Consider the following 20,551-nt stretch of genomic DNA (forward strand, 5'->3'; position numbering starts at 1 on the left):
TTTTTATTTATTTTACACCATTTTTAGTCGGGACTTCTTTCATTTGCAATTGCAATGTTTTAAATGATACACTCTGCCTTTTCATCTGTAAAACTGAAATTAATACAATTGCCCTGCTCTTTAGTTTTCATCATTCATTGACTATATATTAAGAATCCATAAGTGCAAAACTGCATAAATAAGTAAGACAAAGACCCGTGGCTAGACCAGTAGATCAGGCCTGACCACTCTCCCCATCCCCAGCCAAAACTAATAAGCATTCATTGAGGAAGCATGAAAAACACAGATAACTGGAAAGAAGAAAAAATAACCCATAACCTCACTATCTCAAGAAAACTAACATTTCGGTGTTTCTTTTGAGACTCCTTTTGAAGTTTTCTATTTTGTGTATGTGTGTACATATGTGCATATGAGTATGTGAGTGTGTATACACATGCAAAAAACTGAGATGTGGCAGAAACGTATAAACTTATATAAAGCACTATACACACACACACACACACACACACAGAGCTATCCTTCAATATTCCTTCCACGTGTCTCTAAGAATGTATGAATTATAACTGTTATCTTTAGATTAGTTCATAAAACACAGCTGGCCCTGGAAATAGGTGATATATCAAGGAAGTTTTTTCCTGAAGCTAGACAATTTGTCCAGCTAAGGCACATTTCTGGGAAGTGACCTGATTAAAATGAAGGCAATTAGGTTAGGTTACCAAAGTTCAAAGAACCGTATTACAAAATTAGACCAGTGAACCCTAGCCTCTTCAGCCTTTCCCCAGATACAGCAGAAATGAAACAGGAGGGATGAATTAGAAGTATCTCTGAGACCACTTCCAGAAACATCCTATGCTAAACCACCATTTTCTACCCATTCAACTCACTTGTCTAAGAACTACTATGACTGTTTTTTTTTATTCTTATCAAGCACTCACATCAAATGAACCCTCTATTTCCCCCATCTCTCTAAGAATCTTTGGTGTACGACTTCATTCATTCTCTTGTACAAACCTCAAACACACCAGCCCCTCGGTTCTTCTGCAGCCTCTGAAAGAACGTGTACGCTGGAGGACTCTAGTGGCCTTTTCCACAGCTGCACATGCCTGGCCTGCTTTGGTTCAAATTACCAACTCAGATGAGCAGCAGAGCCTGAGGCAAGCATTTGGATGCACGTGGATCATCTGGGATGTAAGCCTGGGAAGTGAAGTGAAGGAGTGAAGGCAGCAGGGCTAATAAAGACTACATGAAGCCAGCTACCACTGTGGCAACCAAGGCTCATTGTCTCTGGTGATCCACAGAGGACTATACAGTTTGGACCCCAAATTATCTATCTTAAGGACAGAGGCCGAGGCTATATCCATTGACTACCATCTCCTTTAGTTTGCAGGTGGCCCCACAGTGTTCCCCCATACTTCTCATCTATATCTGAGCTGCATTCTCTGGCATAGGAGAAAACCTGGAAGCAGAAAAAGAGAATACCACAGTGTGTGCTGGGACTCACGGTTGAAGTGGGATGCCGGCAATGCATGTGGAACTCTTCCCCACAGCTGCGCTAAAATCGAGAGGGCCAAGGGAAAGTGGCTCAGGGTATCCAATAGCCTGCTATAGGCCCCAGATTTAGCTTTCCTGGCTATACATCCATTCTTGCTTGCAAACTAAATCTTCAAACTATGATGATGCCTGACAGACACTACTCAAAATGACAGAAACTGAGAAGAGGCAGAACCATACCCATGGAGTCAAATCCTTTAATAGCACTTGCTGATGGCAGTAGCATGGGGCTCCCTTAACTGTGAGGGGACCAGCCAGTAGATGAGGCCTGAGGGCCCTCGCCAGGCTCTAGAACACCGGCATCAACAATTCTTCCTGAATTGGCACATATCATTAGTTAGACAGACTGTCCCATCCCTAAGGAAGTAGTAAAGCTCAAGGTCTGGCACAGCTCACTCCACATATTGCGAGGCAAAGGTCATGGGCCTTGTTGCTTGCCAGCTCCAGGATATAGGCTGTCAGGTCACTGATAAGCATGCAAAGCACATGGGTCAGTGGCGGTTCAATGGTCTCCCCTCCCATGGTGCAAAAATACAGTTTTATTCCCAAGGATATCTTTATTTCAGAGTTCCTAATCAACATCCCTTTGTTCTCTTTTGAACTGGTTTTTCATACCTGTCCACTTCGTAAGTAATAAAATCTTTTAACAAGTATCCATATCTATATAAGTGACACATGATTTTACCTTTTGAAAAATACCTTTTCACAGCTTTGAAACTCACAACGAGATGCCCGATAGGCAGGTAAATGGTTCATGGAGAATGTACTTCATGTAGAGTTAAAGCCCAGGAGTGTCTTTTCTTGGCTCTCCTAGCTGAAGCCAAAGTGCCAACAGAACTGTGTTCACTCTGCCTTTTTCTGTCTTTAAAAAAATTGCCTCTAGGGGCACCTGGGTGGCTCAGTGGGTCAAAGCCTCTGCCTTCAGCTCAGGTCATGATCCGGGGGTCCTGGAATCGAGCCCTGCATCAGGCTCGCTGCTCAGCATGGGGTCTACATCATCCTCTCTCTGCCTGCCTCTCTGCCTACTTGTGATCTCTGTCAAATAAATAAAATCTTTTTTTAAAAATTGCCTCTATACTAATGTATTTCTGTTTTGTTTTTTTCATTTATGGCCATTAAGTTATTCCCCATGGTTGGCAGAAATGGATGGGAATTTGGTTTGAGGATCTGACCATCTGGAGATCTCTTTACATGGACTCATGGTTTATAGAGATCCAGCCCCTGCTGGGAGAGAGGCAAAAGAGAATCTGGTTTGTCAGTCTTTTTGTTTATTAGTCTCTTTTTAAGCTTAAATCAATTCCAAATTTCATGCCCTTTGGGAGGGAAACAGCTTTTTGAAATCTGGACTGGGAAGATTTTGTTTCTGTATTTACTCTTGATCCACGGTTAAAATTGTAAAATTGAAGCTGTTTCTCCGGAGCTATATGTTTCTATATCTGTAATTCAGAAATGCCTTCACCACTGATTGTGTGAATGTGTGACATTTTCTTGCCTTAAGATGGCATTAATATATAGATTATAAAGTTTCTTTCTTAATTTAAAGGACCTCTGTTCTTATTGATATATGCAGATAAGTAACTGCTTATATAAATGTAATATAACCAAAATTTCCTAAAATACAGAAATCAAATATTTTAAATGTGTTAGACTTTAAAAATGTATTTTAAGAATTCAAATTTATATGGAATTTACGTAAATCTTTGACAATTTCAACTAGTATAATATTTGGGGTTTAATGAAAACAACTGATTTCTCTGATATGTATTTTTGTGAAATATAATACAAGCATACATTTTTATGCCTCTTGGATATAGTTTTGCTGAACTTACACAGGTTTATGCGCTAGAATTACCTACAGAATATTTAAGATTACAAAAATATCAATTTATGTTTAAGCAAATTGAATCATTGTTCTGACAAACTTGTATTTCCACAGTAATGAGGTTTTGTAGTATGTCACCTTGAAAGTGTTTCCAAAATCTTTAGATAACTGCAGACCTTTGACCAATATTATGAAACATTAGACACAGAATGGACACCTAGGTCATTTCTAAGTAAGAATACTAAAACATTCATTACTAAGCATAATTTTATTTATATACTTTTGCTTCTTATTTGTATATGCTACGAAGAGGCTAAATCTTTGGGTTTATAGAGGAATGTATTCATTTCTGCCATGTTGTTAAATGTATAAGGGAACTATGTAGCTGAATAGAAGCTAGGCTGACTGTATTCACGAACTCTGCTAAAATGACAGAAATTCACAATTATCCACCCCCCCAGTTTCCTCTGTGAAATGCAAGTGCTTAAAACTTTTAAGTAGGGGCGCCTGGGTGGCTCAGTGGGTTAAAGCCTCTGCCTTCGGCTCAGGTCATGATCCCAGGGTCTTGGGATCGAGCCTTGCATCAGGCTCTCTGCTCAGCAGGGAGCCTGCTTTCCTTCCTCTATCTCTGCCTCCTTGTGATCTCTGTCAAATAAATAAATAAGACAAAAAAATAAAACTTATATGTAATAAATATGAATGAGACTACCTGTGACTGAGACTCTACTACAAGTCTCAAGATAATGAAAAATGGTTATGTATCTTTTTTTAAAATTAAGTACGAAAAAGAGAATGTTTCTGTCTGAAGTAAAATCACTTGTTATAGAATTTCCTATGGCTGCTATAACAAATTACCACAGGGGCGCCTGGGTGGCTCAGTGGGTTAAGCCGCTGCCTTCGGCTCAGGTCATGATCTCAGGGTCCTGGGATCGAGTCCTGCATCAGGCTCTCTGCTCAGCAGGGAGCCTGCTTCCCACTCTCACTCTCTGCCTGCCTCTCCATCTACCTGTAATTTCTCTCTGTCAAATAAATAAATAAAATCTTTAAAAAAAAAAAAAACAAATTACCACAAACTTGGTGGCTTAAAACAATACATATTTGTTCTCTTAATAGTTCTGGAGGTCAGAAGTCTGAAATCAGCTTCCCTGGGCTAAAATCAAGGTGTCAGTGGCACCTGGGTGGCTCAGTGGGTTAAGCTTCTTCCTTTGGCTCAGGTCATGATCTCCGGGTCCTGGGGCTGAGCCCCACAGAGGGCTCTCTGCTCAGCAGAGGGCCTGCTTCCCCTTCCCCCTCTGCCTGCCTCTCTGCCTACTTGTGATTTCTCTCTCTGTCAAATAAATAAATAAAATCTTTTTTAAAAAAATAATAAAATAAAGGTGTCAGCAGGGCCCTGCTCCCTTCAGAGGCCTCAGAGGAGAGAATCCCTTTCATGGCCTTTTCTAGCCTCTAGAGCTAGATTCCTTGCATTTCTTGGCTGGTGGCCCTTTCCTTCAGCTTCAAAGCCAGCAATCCTCACATTATCTTCTTCCTCTGTCATCAAAACTCCTCCTGCCTCTCTCTTATAAGGATACTTGTGATTACATTAAAGGCCCACCAATGTCATTCACAGTTTTAGGGATTAGAACCTGACTATCTTCAGGGTCATTACTGAGGCTCCCACTTCGCTTCTATATAATCTGTCCAAATAGCAGAGATTCCCTATCTCACCACAGTAACACTTTCTTATGACTTTATCATGCCCTTGATTATTCACTTTTTTATTATTCCCTTTAAAATAAAAGAAACCTGCATTTAAAAATGTGTTAGTGATTTTTGTATGTTTATTTAAATATTGTATTGTTACTTTATTTAATAAATAGCCAAGCTACAATCACGCGTATACTTAATTCTCAAATCTCCTGGGAAATTTTCAATTTTACCTTCCAACACTGAATCCACAGTGAAAAATGAAATAAAACTTAACAACACCTTTGTACTCAAAACTGAGGTCCCTAAGAAGTAAATAAGATTTGTTCTTTTACCTCATAAAAAAATTAGAAAAAAATAGCTCAACTTGCTATGTTAGTTTGATTAGTTGCAAAAGAAAAAGTCAAATCAAAAGAGGTGTTCAGGGGCGCCTGGGTGGCTCAGTGGGTTAAAGCCTCTGCTTTCGGCTCGGGTCGTGGTCTCAGGGTCCTGGGATCGAGTCCCGCATCGGGCTCTCTGCTCAGCGGGGAGCCTGCTTCCTCCTCTCTCTCTCTGCCTGCCTATCTGCCTGCTTGTGATCTCTGTCTGTCAAATAAATAAATAAAATCTTTAAAAAAAAAAGAGGTGTTCAGCCTTCCATAGATTAAAGTCGAATAGGAAAAATATTATGAATGTCAATATTTCATTCTATGCTGTATGCAGAGTTCCTAGAGATTTGTCAGCACCCTTATTGTCTACTATATGCTTCTTTTTGTAAAAAAAATTTTTAAAAAGATTTTATTTATTTATTTGACAGAGAGCTAGAGGGCACAAGCAGCGGGGGAGGGAAAAGCAGGCTCCCCATTGAGCAGGGAGCCTAATGCAGGGCTACATCCCAGGACCCTGGGATCATGACCTGAGCCCAAGGCAGCCACTTAACAGACTAAGCCACCCAGGTGCCCATTTATATTTCTAATTGTTGGATTCCTGCTGGTGCTTTCCCTGATGATATCAGGCAACAAGCTACATCTCCCCATTAGCCACATGGACCTCCTACTGAAAAAAAGTTCACTAAATCCACTGCCTGAGCTCAGGCACACTTGTCTTCCTCACTGGCATTCTCAAGTACCTGACAGCCAACATCCTGGACCTGGTGGGCCAGGAGGCCCCCAACAACCACAAGATGTGCATCCCCCAGAGCCTGTGCAGAGGGCCCTGGGCAACCACCAGCACCTGAGCCGCCTCTTTGAGAACACCTGCCCTCAGGTACAAGTCCAACAGAGACAAAATTTAAAATGTTACTTACGTCCAAAATTTATTTGATGCTATACTCCTGCCAGGACCCCTGGCTATTATTAAAGTCCCTGGTCATTTTAAGTCTGACCCTCTGGAATCCAAAGAAAGCCACCTTGCTGATGTCTCTGCGAAAATGCCACTCTTATGGGATCCAAGGACCAAACCTCTGTCATGGTCCAGAAAACTGCTTCCCCTAGTGACAATCAAGAGAATTAGCTAGGGTAATACAACAACTGGCCCCTGAAAAGGAAAAACAGAATTGGACATCTAAAGGCTGCTGGTGTCAGGAAGACAGAAATGGTTGGACCCGATAACAAACCAGTCCTGCCAGAAAATTTAAAACTTTCATATTAACTACCATATGTAGTTAATATGGGTCTCCCCATATTGATTGGGTCTCCCCCCCACACACACACACACTCATAATGCAATATTCTCACTCAGGGCTGGACTCTTACCCAAAAATCCTTTTTTTAAAAAAAAATGATGGAAATGGCAAAACTCTAGGGTATCTCCCATAAATATTTGTAACTATACTATTTTATATGACCTAGATGAACATGAATTCACTCCCTATTGGACTCCAGAAGATTCTATTCCCTGTGGCGGGGCAACAGGAATGCAGTAAGAGTGGAAATGGGAAGCTAATGTGCTCCCAGTCAATGGTACTTCACTGGGGACTGACCAATATCTGGTAAACATGGAAACTTAGTTAAACTTACTTTTTTCCTAGAGATCTCCCAGAACTCAACCAAAATCTTAACTTACACTAGATCAGCTCATTTGTTACTTCAGATCCATAAAAATTTAAAGTGCTTGCATAATCATTCCTACAATGCTAGTAAAACAGATTATAATGTGCTCTGTATAATAATGATTACATTTCTGATTATGAGATTGTTTCTTTCATTCCAAGGGAAAGAATGTGGACAAAAGGACCCAATTATGCCTTATCCTTAGAAGAGAGCGGGTATGTATTTTTCTGTGGAAGAAACATATTCTATACTATCCCTCAACTGAAAGGGATGTGGAGGGACTGTTGCCTTACCCCTGATACCGAAATAAGAAAAATCCTTTCTTCTTCTGCTTTTATACCTAATGTAGGGTCTTTGTCCTATCAACTTAAAAGAACACGTCAGAACTGGGAAGGTTATAATTATGGCTGGATACCGACATATAACTATAACCCTATAGTGGGCAGAAAAAGTTTGGGGCACACTTTCACCAGAGCCTTTCTTCCTTGGGTTGAAGTAGCAAAAATTAAGCAAAACAAAACAATTTGCAATCTCTCTAAAGTTATGTCCACCACTTTCAATGCTTCTGTCCAAGGTTTTGCATATCAGCAGACCCAAATCCATAGCCTTGTCGAAGTAGTTCTATAAAACTGCAGGGCCCTAAACCTCGTCACTGCCCAGCAGGGGCAACCAGTGCCCTACTCCGAGAAGAGGAGGGAAACTGACTGAGAAGTGCTTTTCAATCACTAGCTACCACTGGGCTTTTGGTCCTCAGTTTAATCTTTTTAATTTGAATTAAATTTCTTCTGTTTTGTATTAATAAGCCAATGTCTTCTTCCCAAATGTATGTATAAAATAAAATTCTTTTCCTTTGAAAAGCTTTCCCTGAAACTCAAATAATCATGGAAACTAAGCCATCCACCTTAAAGGGACATACCTGAGATGATTCATTTTTCAATCCTCTTATTGTTCAAATGAGGTCATTGACATTCCTTATCATTTCCCTCCTCGATGGGACAAGATACTTGAGGATGGGGTCCTCCTCAGCTCTGTGAGGAAAAATGACTGAGGATGGTTCTCTGCTCCATGGGAAGAGACACCTGAGGAAAACCCTCCTTAGCTCATGGGACAAACCATACAATCCACCTACAAAGAACTTTATTTTGACAAAAATGTCAATATGCCTGAAGGACATAACTGATCACCAATGTGTTCTGTGAAAGATCTTAATCAAAAGGGTGAAATGTGAAAGGACTTCAATCTAAAATAGACCCGGAGGGGAGCCTGGGTGGCTCAGTGGGTTGAGCCGCTGCCTTCGGCTAGGGTCGTGATCTCGGGGTCCTGGGATCGAGTCCCGCATCGGGCTCTCTGCTCAGCAGGGAACCTGCTTCCTCCTCTCTCTCTCTGCCTGCCTCTCTTTAAAGATTTTAAAATCTTTAAAAAAAATTAAAAAAATTAAAAAAAATAGACCCAGAGGACATGAAATGGAAAATCACACTCCTGTGCCCTAAGGAAAACAAAAATTAAGGACGAGAGACTGCTTTTTCATAGTGTCTGATTTACAACAAAACTGATAATACTGTGATTTTCTTAATGATAGGGAAGTAATCAGAGGTTGCTGCATATCAACTTGGAAAGACTTGCTTATGGTTTCCCAGAGGCGTGAACAAGAAATGGCCCAGGTTGCCTGGTCTGACAAAATGAGTGGAGTTGAGCTTTGTTTGTAAGACTGGACTGGTTTTGTCTGCTCGGGGAATTTTTAAGGCTGGTCTCTACTTGTTTCCAACAGATTCCAACTGAACTCTCCCCTCTTTGCATTCCCCGCCCTGAAGGACGGCCTACCCACAACCTTCAGTGGATTTGCCTGCAGCTACCTTTCGTTTGTGGGTCCCAAATTACAATTTCTCCGCTATTCCCAAATAAATTCATCTCTTTTTAGGATTTTTGACCTTGCCTCTTCATTGAGGTCAACAAAGACGATCTTCATTTTCAAAAAACTTGAGGGAAATGATTGGACCAACTGGCCAAAATCAAATGGGCTATCACCACTTCTGCTCTCTTGCTGTGTCCCCATCACATGGAAACACCAAGAACTGGGCAAAGGGTAGAGTGGCATGAAGAGGACTCCCCTTGGTCAGTGTCCATGCCAGTTACAAGCCCTTAGAAAACAAAGATACTGCTACATTTATTGAGCACCTACTGTCTGCCTGGGGCTGTGGGAGGCATTTCACATAAACATTAGTGGACCAAGGATCAAGACCTCAACTTACCATCTTGACATATCTTAAGAATCACAGTCACTCTGAGGTAACCTGAATGAGCTCTGCCGTGCAAATACCCTGTGACCCTGCCGTAAATTAAGCCATTTTACTAGTGAGCCCAGAGGGTAAAATCTAGCCTAGGCAGAAAGAAGAGAATACTGAGGGGAGTAACATTCATTAAGTTTTTAATTCCACTTTCAGTTTTATCTTAAATATGTATTCTTTCAACTGAAGGCTTTTAACTCATTTTTGCTTTTCTATATAGTAAAACTTACCTGAATATGTGGTTTTCCTTTACCTATAACATTTGGGAGGAGTTATTTCCTTGCCTCATATAAAGGTTTTTCACTTGTGTCTTAGGCATGTAGAGGTTTTGTTTTTGTTTTTGTTTTTTAAATCTGGCTTAAACAAAACCTGCCCTCAACTTGATGATGTAAGAACAGTCTAACAGTTAGACAAATGTGTTCACTTAAAAGCTGAGCTACCTATTAGAACTTCAAGAAGACAGGAGAGTACTCTTGATTCCATCATTCATGACAAAGAACCCATTACAACCAAGGCTCTCAGCTTGTTTAGAACTACCACTGAATGACGGAGGCAAAATCCAAAGAGACCCAGCTTCTGACCGGTGTATTTTCAGCCAATGGCAAGCTGTTTTTTCCAAAATGGTCATAGCAATGAATTTCTAGGACTCTGCCATTCCCCGTCAAGAGTCAGAGCTTTCCTCCCCTCCCTTTCCTTTGAGCCTTCATGGGATTTTTGACTGTTTCAACAAAGAAAACAGAGCAGAAATAATGTCATGTGACTTCTGAGGCTGATTCACAAAAGGTGATACTCTTCCATCTGCCCTTTTTCGCTCCCAGGACACTACACTTGAAAGCAGCCACCACGCTGGGAGGAAGCCCCAACTAGCTCACGCAGAGAGAGGAAATAGAGAAGATCAGAGGCACTCAGAAACAGCTAGCATCGGCCGTAAGCAATGTGCGGGAAGGAACCTTCCATGGGCTCTAGCCCCCTGTCTTCGAGCCACCACAATTGATGTTCAGTGAAGCACAGGTGAACCCTTCTGAGCTGCCTGCACAAACTGCAGATTCATAAAGCAAAATAAACACTGTTATTACTTTAACTAAGCTTTCAGTTTAGTAACTGGAATGCAGACTCCGAACAGAAGGCCCATACGCATGAAATTCACATGAAACATAAGAAACTTGATGTTCGACTCCCTGCTTTGACCCCAGAATGGAGGTAGAAACGAAAAATATACATACATCTTCCAACAGTGACGTCCTGCTGCAGGGCGCTTATGTACAGTTGCAGAGTCAGCTGCGGGGCTGAGCCCAGGAAGGCCTGGATCACGGACGCGCGGCTGAACGCAGACCGGTGCGTGAAGAGCTTGCCTTCCGCCTGGCCCACCTCCTTCTCGACTTCTTCTGAGAAGCCATTCTTTGGCATCTGTCGCTTCTTGGTGATGCTGACATAAGGCTCTTCGATGTGGCCTGATTGACAATAGATGCAGAAGACTTCAAAACACCTGCAAACAAATCAGCAAGTCAGGGTAATCAGAGACAGATGGGATTCTGTCTCTGCTTACACTTATGAGTCTGATTCTCAAAGCTTTGACTTGGCCACTCTGGACGACAGACGCTTCTCTCAAATCATCCACTCCGAGGTGTTCTGAGCATGAAGTGAATCCTCCTGCGGCCCTCCAGCAGGTCGGCTGGAAATGACTGTGAATGTAATTGAGAGATGACACCAAAGGCCACCGAGGCCAGGAAACGGAGTAGGGAATGGGAAGCAGTTCACGCTGCAGAGTCAAAGAAGAATGTTCAGTTTCCCTCCAAGACACTTACTAGCTGTACAGTCCTGGGCAAGTCATTTAACCCTTGAACCCTTTCCCTCAGTTATAAAGCAGAGATAATACCTACTTGGCCACACTGCTATGGCAATAATACAGTAAAAGGGTGTGTATGTTTGTGTGTGTACTGATACATGTAGGCATATATATATATATATATATATATATATATTTTTTTTTTTTTTTCCCACATCCAGTAGACGCCCCATATCACCTCAGCTAAAGGTGAGCTAAACCATAGCTGCTGGTTGGGAGAGCCCCTAGCACAGAGCGGTTTGCCATCTAGCACTCGCCTGTAAGACCACAATATACTACCTAGCTCTCTGCTCTCATAAACCCTTACGGGACATGACTAAAGTCAGTCCTGTCTGGAGGTCTTTCAGCTACGTCTTACTTAGGAATAAGCTTGCCCCAGGGATGGAGACTTAACCAGTCACCTTTCTAGAATAACACAGCACCCGGCTTTTAAAATTAGATTTTCCTCTCTAGGTAATGACAGGGATACTAAAGGGAGGAAGAGTGCTGATATGCATGATTTAGTTTGAAGCGCGCACACACACACACACACACACACACACACGGATTGAGGGGTCAGTCGAGGGACGGAAACACGTATGAAACAAAATGTTAACTATAGAACCTAGGTGGTAAGCACTGTACAATTCTTTCAAGTTGTCTTCTGTATGTTTGAAAAGCTTCATAATAAAATGTTGGGAGAAAATGGGTTTTTCTTAGAAACAAGAAAAATGCTCATGGCCTTAGGTTTAAAAATTGTTAAAGGAGGGGCGCCTGGGTGGCTCAGTTGGTTGGACGACTGCCTTCGGCTCGGGTCATGATCCTGGAGTCTCGGGATCGAGTCCCACATCGGGCTCCCAGCTCCATGGGGAGTCTGCTTCTCCCTCTGACCTTCTCATCGCTCATGTTCTCTCTCACTGTCTCTCTCTCAAATAAATAAATAAAATCTTTAAAAAAAATTGTTAAAGGATGTTTTTTCTCCCAATGTGCATTTTTATAGCAACCTTATAATGCTGCCAGAAGGTTTTATGGCTTCATCTATTTTATTGAAAGTTATTAACTTTGTACTCTCACCTGAGGCCACTATGGCAACAAGAATACATTTATAATTTTAAATAATAAAACTTGATGTAAGAAAGGAAATGCAAGAGGCTCTCTGATGAATACAAAGTGGACATATTTTGTGACTGCTGTCTTGGTTCGTTTCTTCCCGGGAGGAAGAAGGTATGTGTATGTGTGTATGTAAGGGAAAGAGAGATAAGGTGAGGAAGACAGGTTTGTCTGGTACATTTTGTTCAGTGGGGTCAAAGACACTTTGATATAATACATAAAAACAGGTAAAACAGCCTGGGCTAATCTGTTCAACTGAAAATAATGAAGTACAGGTTATGAGTTCAAGTTCAGCTAATGCAACTGACTTTTCTACAAGAACTATTTGAGGCCTAGCAACTTCATGCAACAAGGAGTACAAGACAGAATAAATTGACCATCGTCTTAATTCTCAAATATGTGGTGAATGCAGATGGACTTTGCCAGTGCTGTGGGAAGTGCAAAGATAGTTGGGGTACACCTGCCTCGTTCACAGAGGGGCTCATAATCTAAATGGATAAGGGTACATATACACAATGAGGATACTAATGAACACAATTAATATTTATATGGCACTTTCAGTTTACAAAATATTTCTCATATATTAACTCAGAAAGCCTACTGCAAAGATTTGAATCATAGCATTATTTTGCAATAGCAAAATTCTGGGAATAATCTAAGGGCTCCAAAATAAAACAATAATTAAATAAATCATAATATATATAGTCAATGAAGGATTACCCAATCCTTAAAATTGATGGTACAGACATACATCTAGTAATATATAAAAATGTTTACTATATTTGGTAAGTGAAAGGAATTATAATAGAATACATATAGAAAATTCAATTTTTTATTAAAAAAGTCACATATATAAAAACATAAAAATCACACATATATATAAACACTGGAGTGCTTAATTTGACTCATACTGACTCAAGAGACTGTTAAATAGTCTCTTAGGAATAGGAATCGTGAGCCAGTTTTTAAAAAACTGGTAGCCTGAAATAGGCCATGACGGGAATATTTATATCAGAGAAACCAGGAAACTCCGCAATTCAGGGCTTTTTCCTCCAAGAGATAGTTTACCGACTTACTGCTATAAAAATATGAGTAAGGATATACAACAAAAGGGTAAAAATTCTTTTTAGGCAGTCAAATTAGGTTTTTAAAAAAAAATTTTAATTGTGTCTGTTTTCTGCTCTTCTGTCCTTTCAACAACAAATACGTTTTACCTGAATAATAAAATCAAACTTAGAATTTTTAAAGACTAAACAAACTACCAAACACCAGCACAGGCTAAGAGGTGAATGGATGAAAACAAAGGTTTAGAGGAGAAAGCCAGTCTCTTGATGCTGAGGAGGGTGCTGTATGAAACAGGAAGCATGTACTGAACTGTTGACAAACTGAAACTTCAAGGTCTACCAATAGGTATTATAGAAGGTTCCAGAATGGCTAATGACAAAGGTGGCCCTGAAGCCCAAATGGCCACCCTCTCAATCCACTGTTTTTCCCAATTAATAAATTTATCTCAGCACAGAGTTTTACATATAGTAGGTGTTTAATAAATGTGTGTATGGTCCTAAGACTTCCCCTACTTGCCACTACTGATAAAGAGAACTGATAAGAAACAAACTACCATTCTTCTTGGAATTCTGCAAGACTCAACCAATTACTCCAAATGCAGGGTTTTTCCTTTCTTTCTTTCTTTTTTTTTTTTTTTTGGAGAGATTGACTAAATATAGCTGTAAGTTAAATATTTTCATCAAAATCTTTCAAGGCTGTTTTTCAGTATCATGTAGACTGAGGGGTGGCAACCATTTTCTGTAAAGAATTTACAAAGAGTAAATACTTTAGGCTTTGCAGATTACAGTCTGTATCCCAACTACTCAACTCTACCACTGCAGTGCAAAAGCAGCCATATACAATACATTAAATGAATGAGCATGGCTGTGTTCCAATAAAACTTTATTCACAAAAACAGGTAGTGGGGATTTGGTCTGTGACACATAGTCTACCAACCCATAACATAGATAATCTGCAGGCTGATCCATTTTTTTTTCACTTCACCCCATTTTCAAGCATCACAGGGGAAGGAAATTATCCCTTAGCTGAAACCATGCTTGTTGGTGTCTCCACAAATAATCTGTGGTACCAGAGACCCTTTAAAGCAGTTAATAAAAACATGTTTCCAAAAGAAATTCTCTGACTTCCAACACACCATGTTGTCTTCATGTGACACACATGCTCAGTGAAGCTACGCAAGAATCAAACTAGTTACATAGAAAGCACCACCTGATCTTTTAAAAGCCACTTGCATAATCTCCAAGAGTCTCAATTTCTCAAATGTAAAAAAAAGGAAATGACAGGTCTCAGGGTTTTAGAGTGGATGGAATTAAATACTGTACATAGAAGCATTTCACAAACAACAAAAAAGCTCTTCAAATATAGGCTATTATTATTATTTTAAAATCTTTGAAAGCCTATTATACAAAGAAATACTATGATGAATCATGTTGCAATGTTCTGTAAAAAATTACTAGGATTTCTTAGCTTTCATTTTTACAAACCCAGACTTTCCTCACTATACCAGTAAATAAAAAGAGAGAAAAATTCCTTGAACTTGAAATTCATTTATATTTATTTCTTCTCCCAATTAATTTGAAAAATTAACATAACTGTAAAAGGATGAGAAACAGATTTTACTGTTGTTAGGTGTTTTTCCCCCTCTGGTTTTCCAGAATATCCATTATCAAGATAATATTCAATGATCACATCATTCAAATCTAGCCTTAATAAGGAAACAACCACAAAAACTGCAACTACAGTTTTAAATATAAGACTGATAAATGAAATACGGTGCTTTCCCAGTGCTTTCCTAAGGGAAAGAAGGAGTGGGGCCTAGTTTTTAGTATTTAGCCCATAATTATTACAGTGTAATGCAGTACAGTTTAACTGAGTGAATTCAAATACATGAGTTTGGCTACTTAGTACCCAATCAAAAATAAATTTTCCAAAGACAATTTCAAACTATTAGTAAGTCAAATCAGTAAAGAGGGGAAAGAAACAGACCATAACTCTCCTTTGGGGCAAATAATTTTGATCTTGAAGTAAAGCTGATGCCTTGGGAGTTAAAATAGAATCAAACTGTCAGCAGGAAAAACTTTGAATAAGCTATTAAGTCCTGGGGCGCCTGGGTGGCTCAGTGGGTTAAAGCCTCTGCCTTTGGCTTAGGTCATGATCACAGGGTCCTGGGATGGAGCCCCATATCGGGCTGGGCTCTCTGCTTGGCAGGGAGCCTACCTCCCCCCCACACCGCCCCCATCTCTGCCTACTTGTGATCTCTCTCTCTGTCAAATAAATTTTTTTAAAAAGACATTAAGTCTTGAGAATACACAACAGCAAATCACTTTTCCCTTAATCTGGAAGCTAAGAGATTTGAACCCATGTTTTGTGTACCTCAGCTCTAAGATGATGGGCCCAATATCTCCTCGAAATAAATCAGCTCCATTAGAATGAGAGAGTCCTTGTTGACAGAAGAGGGTGGTTCGGTGCTTTATTTTTTGTCTTATCTTGTTTTTCCCCCAAGAAGACAATGACCCACTCAGAATTTTCTGGAAACAGGTCTTTTTATGGTATTTTTACCATAAAAATGGTAAAAATATATACCATTTTTATATAGCTTTTTATATAGCTTGAGAAGTTCTCTTCAAAATACCCACCATTTTAAAAATAAAGTTAAAATATTTTTACTATAAAAATGGAAAAATGTAGAGTAGTATATAACAAGGGGAAAATGATATACTTTTCTGTATTTTCCAGGAGATAATTAGAAGTGCCCATAAGTCCGTCATCCAGAAATTACACTCTCTACAACCTGGCATATTTCCCTGAGCTCAGGTTCATATGTGCTATCCTATTTTTATACGTATCACGTCACTAGCTTTGTCTTGGGTCACTATTAGAATTTAGAAAGATTTTAAATGGCAGTAATGATAGAGATCACTCACCTGGATAGCTATTTAGGTCATTTGCTTAGATTTTGCCAAGATAACCAAACTGTTTTAATTTAGGATGGGACTATTGGTAAAATGTACTCCACACTCTTGCTTTCTCTCATAGTGTGGGGAACATAATTAACCAAACCCAATTTCTTTTCTTTTTTTTTAACCGAACTCAATTTCTAAGAAGCTTTGCAAACATGGTCTGAGGCGTCCTATTCCTCATCTATAAAATGGGAACAGTGACATCTACTTTACGGCGAGGATTCAGCATCCTGAGGGATCTTAGCAAACCATGTAGCACAAGCTGAGAATTATCAGTTTCCCTTGATCTGTAACCTCATTTAAACATTGTGAGCAATGAGTTTTCTTTTCACAGATGAGGTTAATAAAGAATGAGTGCCTTGCCCAAAGTCAGATCCTGTTGATTTTACTGAACGGGAGTGGGGCGGGGGGGTAATTACAATCAGGATGCTGTCGCCTACTTGGCCAGAGAGGACTAACTCCTCACTAAATAGCTCCAAGTTGCACAACTTTGAAAATTCCTCTCTTTCTTTCTCTCTCTCTCTGTCCTTCTTTTTTTCCCTCCTAACTCTTCCCTTGCTCTCAGATGTCAGCAGCAACGCTTTAGTTCCGCTAGTGTACCTGTTTCTGTTCCTTTCTAGGATTCTGTGGCTTCTGGAGGCTCGGAGACTTGCTCACGCAGTTTGTCCTGACCGTGTGTGAGCTGCAGGGCAGTATTCTGAGCGTCAGCCGGGGACAGCTGTATTTAATGTGAAGTGCAAAGTTTTATAATAGGCCTCTCTCAAATCAATCTTGCTACTGGACTTTTTTTTGCCTCTGGGTGTGTTGGGGAAGGGGAGATCCTGCGTGGTAGGGAAAGATTCGTGACTAGATGATCGGTAGGGAAAGATTCCTGGCTACTTGAATCTTTCCGCAGATGAGCTCTAGCCTTTCTCTCTCTTCCAATTCATCTCTCTCCTGTGTCTAAATTCTGTATTATAGGGGTGCCTGGGTGGCTCAGTGGGTTAAAGCCTCTGCCTTCGCCTCAGGTCATGATCTCAGGGTGCAGGGATCGAGCCCCGCGTTGGGCTCTCTGCTTAGCCGGGAGCTGCTTCCCCCTCTCTCTGCCTGCCTCTCTGCCTACTTGTGATCTCTGTCAAATAAATAAATAAAATCTTAAAAAAAAATAAATTCTGTATTATAATTTGCTTTCTAATACAGATAAGAATCCTTTGTTTTGCTTTTCCTTGCAGGGTTAAAAGGTGTCAACACAACACATTTTAAACTCTCTTCATGGTCCTTAAGTCAGTCTACTTCACTACCATGCATTCTCCTTGCTTTGTGTTAATAGAAATTAATTTCCAGAAATGCCACTAATGGTTTTTTTTCTTAATGCAGGCAAGTTTGTGTCTTCAAGGCACACTGTGTTCCAGCTTCAACGGCTGTGTTTGTTAAGTTAGGCAGGGCCGGAAGGTATTTCCACAACCCTGTTTCCACACCAAGAGAATGATGCGTGGATTTCTAGAGCTCTGCGTAAGAATTAAATAAATTAGTATTTGTAGAGCGCTCAGAACAGTGCCTGGCACACAGGGAACTCCACGTGTTTGATAAATTAAGGAATCTGCACACGCTTTTGCTCTAAAGGCGATTTAGCCCACACACTTCTCAAGGGTTTGTCACGACACAAGCCAATCCTGCCAGAGCCCACCCGACCCTAGAGAAGTCTTGTATTTTACGAGGTCGAACTATATGCAACTACCGTTTCTGTTGGCCAAGTTCAGTTGAATATTGGCAATTTCATACGCGAGAACCTCAGAAGGCGGCGGTCCGCCCCAGCTTTATTCCCACTCTCCCCGGATTCTGTCGCATTCGCGTGACTGGAACGGTGGGGCCCGAGGAGCAGGGCTGGGCCGGCCTGGGCCCGGCACCCAGTCCAGCCACCCGCCCCTCCCGGAAGGCCGCCCCTCTCGGCCAGGGCAGCGGGGAGGGGACCCGGGGGCCCGCACGCACCTGAAGAGCGGCCCGAGTTGCAGCAGGTGCAGCAGCAGCACGAGCGGCCGGTCGCGGCTGAAGTCGCGGTGCACGAAGAGGAGCGTGAGCTGCACGAGCGCGCAGGGCAGCAGCGAGAAAAGCAGCGTCAGCGCTTGCCACATGCCGTCCCCGCCCGAGCGGTAGGTGCTGCTCAGGTACAGCGCCGCCGTCGTCTCGGCCACGAACAGGAACACGGACGCCAGCACGGAGCCCGGGAATTTCATCTCCGCGCGTCAGCGGCGCGCACCGGCGGCAGACGGGGTAGCGGCGGCGCCTGCCCCTGGGGGGGGCTCCCGGCATGCCCGGCCCCGACTGCTCCCGCGCCCTGCGCTGCCCGCCGAGGGCACCGGGCCGGCCCAGAGGCCGGGGCGCTGGAGCGGGGCCTGGGGGCGACCGGCCGGGCTGGGGTGGGGCGGGAAGCGCGGCCCCGCCGAGACACGCCCACGCGCACCGTGCGCCGCCCGCGCGCCACACTGCCCGCTGCGTCTCTGCGGCGACAGTCCTCAGGCGGGCCGCGAACCTGCGTCCTGCGACTGCTCGCGCCGCAACCCCAACGGCTGCGGCGGGCCTTTCTGGCCCCGCGCTCAGCCTCTGGGTCCTAGAGCCCTTAGGCCGCGCTCCAGTTCTCACATCCTTTTGAAAAACTGCGACCAATGGGGCCCAGAATCCGGGTCTGGACGCCTTTTCATCCCAGTCTCTATTTTGTGGGCCTAGGGAACGCCTAATTCCTCAAAGAACCAGCGTTTCCGGTCATTTAAAAATACCCAGGCCACACAGATGCTTTTCAAAGTACAAGTGTAAAGTCCTGTAGCCAGGATTTACCGTTCCATTGGGTCCCATAGGCATGCCCTTCAGTCTTCCAGATACAGCGGTCTAAAACGCTGTTTGCTGTGGTTGAAGAGCATCAGAGACAATCCTAAGGAGCCAGCGCCTGCTCTCCCAGAAAAACTGCCTACACAATCTATTCCTCTGTAACTGTGACTAACTCGCAGAGGGAAGTCCAGGACCTAATAAGGAAACGGTTTTCTAGCCCAAGGCATACCTCTGCTTGCTAGTGTGTGCCAGCCCCAGGACTAACTCCTTTTCACTCACTGAGCCTGTGACAACCTTGTGAACATCAGGATGGGCTCAGCCCACCCCCCTGTCCCTCAGAGTTTGAGCAAGTCACTAAATCTCCCTAAAACTCTGGTCCTAACCTGTTCCATAAGGGATTAGACCTTAATAATTACAAGGTCCCTTTCCCAGCTGAAATTAGGGCAGTCCATCAATCATAAGGCATATCTATCACTTTTCTATTTAGGAAAATGATGTCGACACAAATAGAATATGAAGATTCAGAAGACATCAAGACAAAAATTGTAGAGGGAGAGAACACGAAGGGCTGTTTTTCTTCATTCTTGTGTGGCATGGGAAAATCTATTTACAAGGGTTGAGGGGAGGATACAGCCGACAGCTGAGAGGTAGCAGGCCCATTCTCTGAAAGGATTACTAATATCTATTTATAGAACCCAGCAGGCCACCATGTCCTGGATCAAGATACACACACTGTCACAAACACAGAATAGGCAGCAACACTCCACAGAATATTTGGGTAATATTTTATTTGACACCGTATTAAGCTTTAAAGGACAAATTAATTTGTAGCTTAGAATTATTAATTAGAGCGCACTCAATATTTAGCATTGAATTTTAATTTAAGGCAAAGGATAATCACAGGTTCCATATGATTAAGTAGACTGTACATAAATATGGGGAAGGATAAGCCAATAAATAACATTGCTTTAAACACTATAGAGCCCAGTTTATGGTGAATTATTTTCTACAGTACAAAATACAGAAAACACATTTGGAAAGATCACAGTGCTTAGAACATTGTAACAGCAGTTTTTAAAACAGTAAGGTGCGTCTCTATGCTTCTGACTCAAGCTTGCTTCTAAAGAGATTTCATTATACCACGCAAAGGCGGTGAGAAACTCCCCCCACACGAAGGGGAGGCAAAATCAACTGACTGTAGCACTTTCCCCTCCCGGAACAACCAATAGCAAAAGCTAAAATCTGATGAGCATTTGCAAGTTGATCCTTCTCAGTGTGCACACCAGCTAACTTGCCCCAGTGACCGTGTCTTTATGTATTATCATTTACCATTTTGTCCTTGAGAATAACGTATCCATTCAAGCCTCTGATTGCTCTTTCCCTGTAATACCTAAGCGAACTTTGACTAAAGATCA

General features: G+C 42.0%; 1 protein-coding gene across 1 annotated transcript in view; it reads right to left on the bottom strand.

The window, feature by feature from the left end:
• XK (X-linked Kx blood group) overlaps positions 1 to 18,547 on the bottom strand; it is a 41,062-nt gene extending 22,515 nt beyond the window's left edge. The window contains exons 1-2 of the mRNA XM_044235475.1: positions 18,303 to 18,547; positions 10,598 to 10,860 (exon numbers count right to left, since the gene is read on the bottom strand). Of these exons, the coding sequence (XP_044091410.1) occupies positions 10,598 to 10,860; positions 18,303 to 18,547 (508 nt within the window). The remainder of the gene's footprint in view (positions 1 to 10,597; positions 10,861 to 18,302) is intronic.
• Between the last annotated feature and the right edge of the window lie 2,004 nt (positions 18,548 to 20,551).

The sequence above is a fragment of the Neovison vison genome, chromosome X, assembly GCF_020171115.1.
Source record: "Neovison vison isolate M4711 chromosome X, ASM_NN_V1, whole genome shotgun sequence".
Classification (NCBI taxonomy): domain Eukaryota; kingdom Metazoa; phylum Chordata; class Mammalia; order Carnivora; family Mustelidae; genus Neogale; species Neogale vison.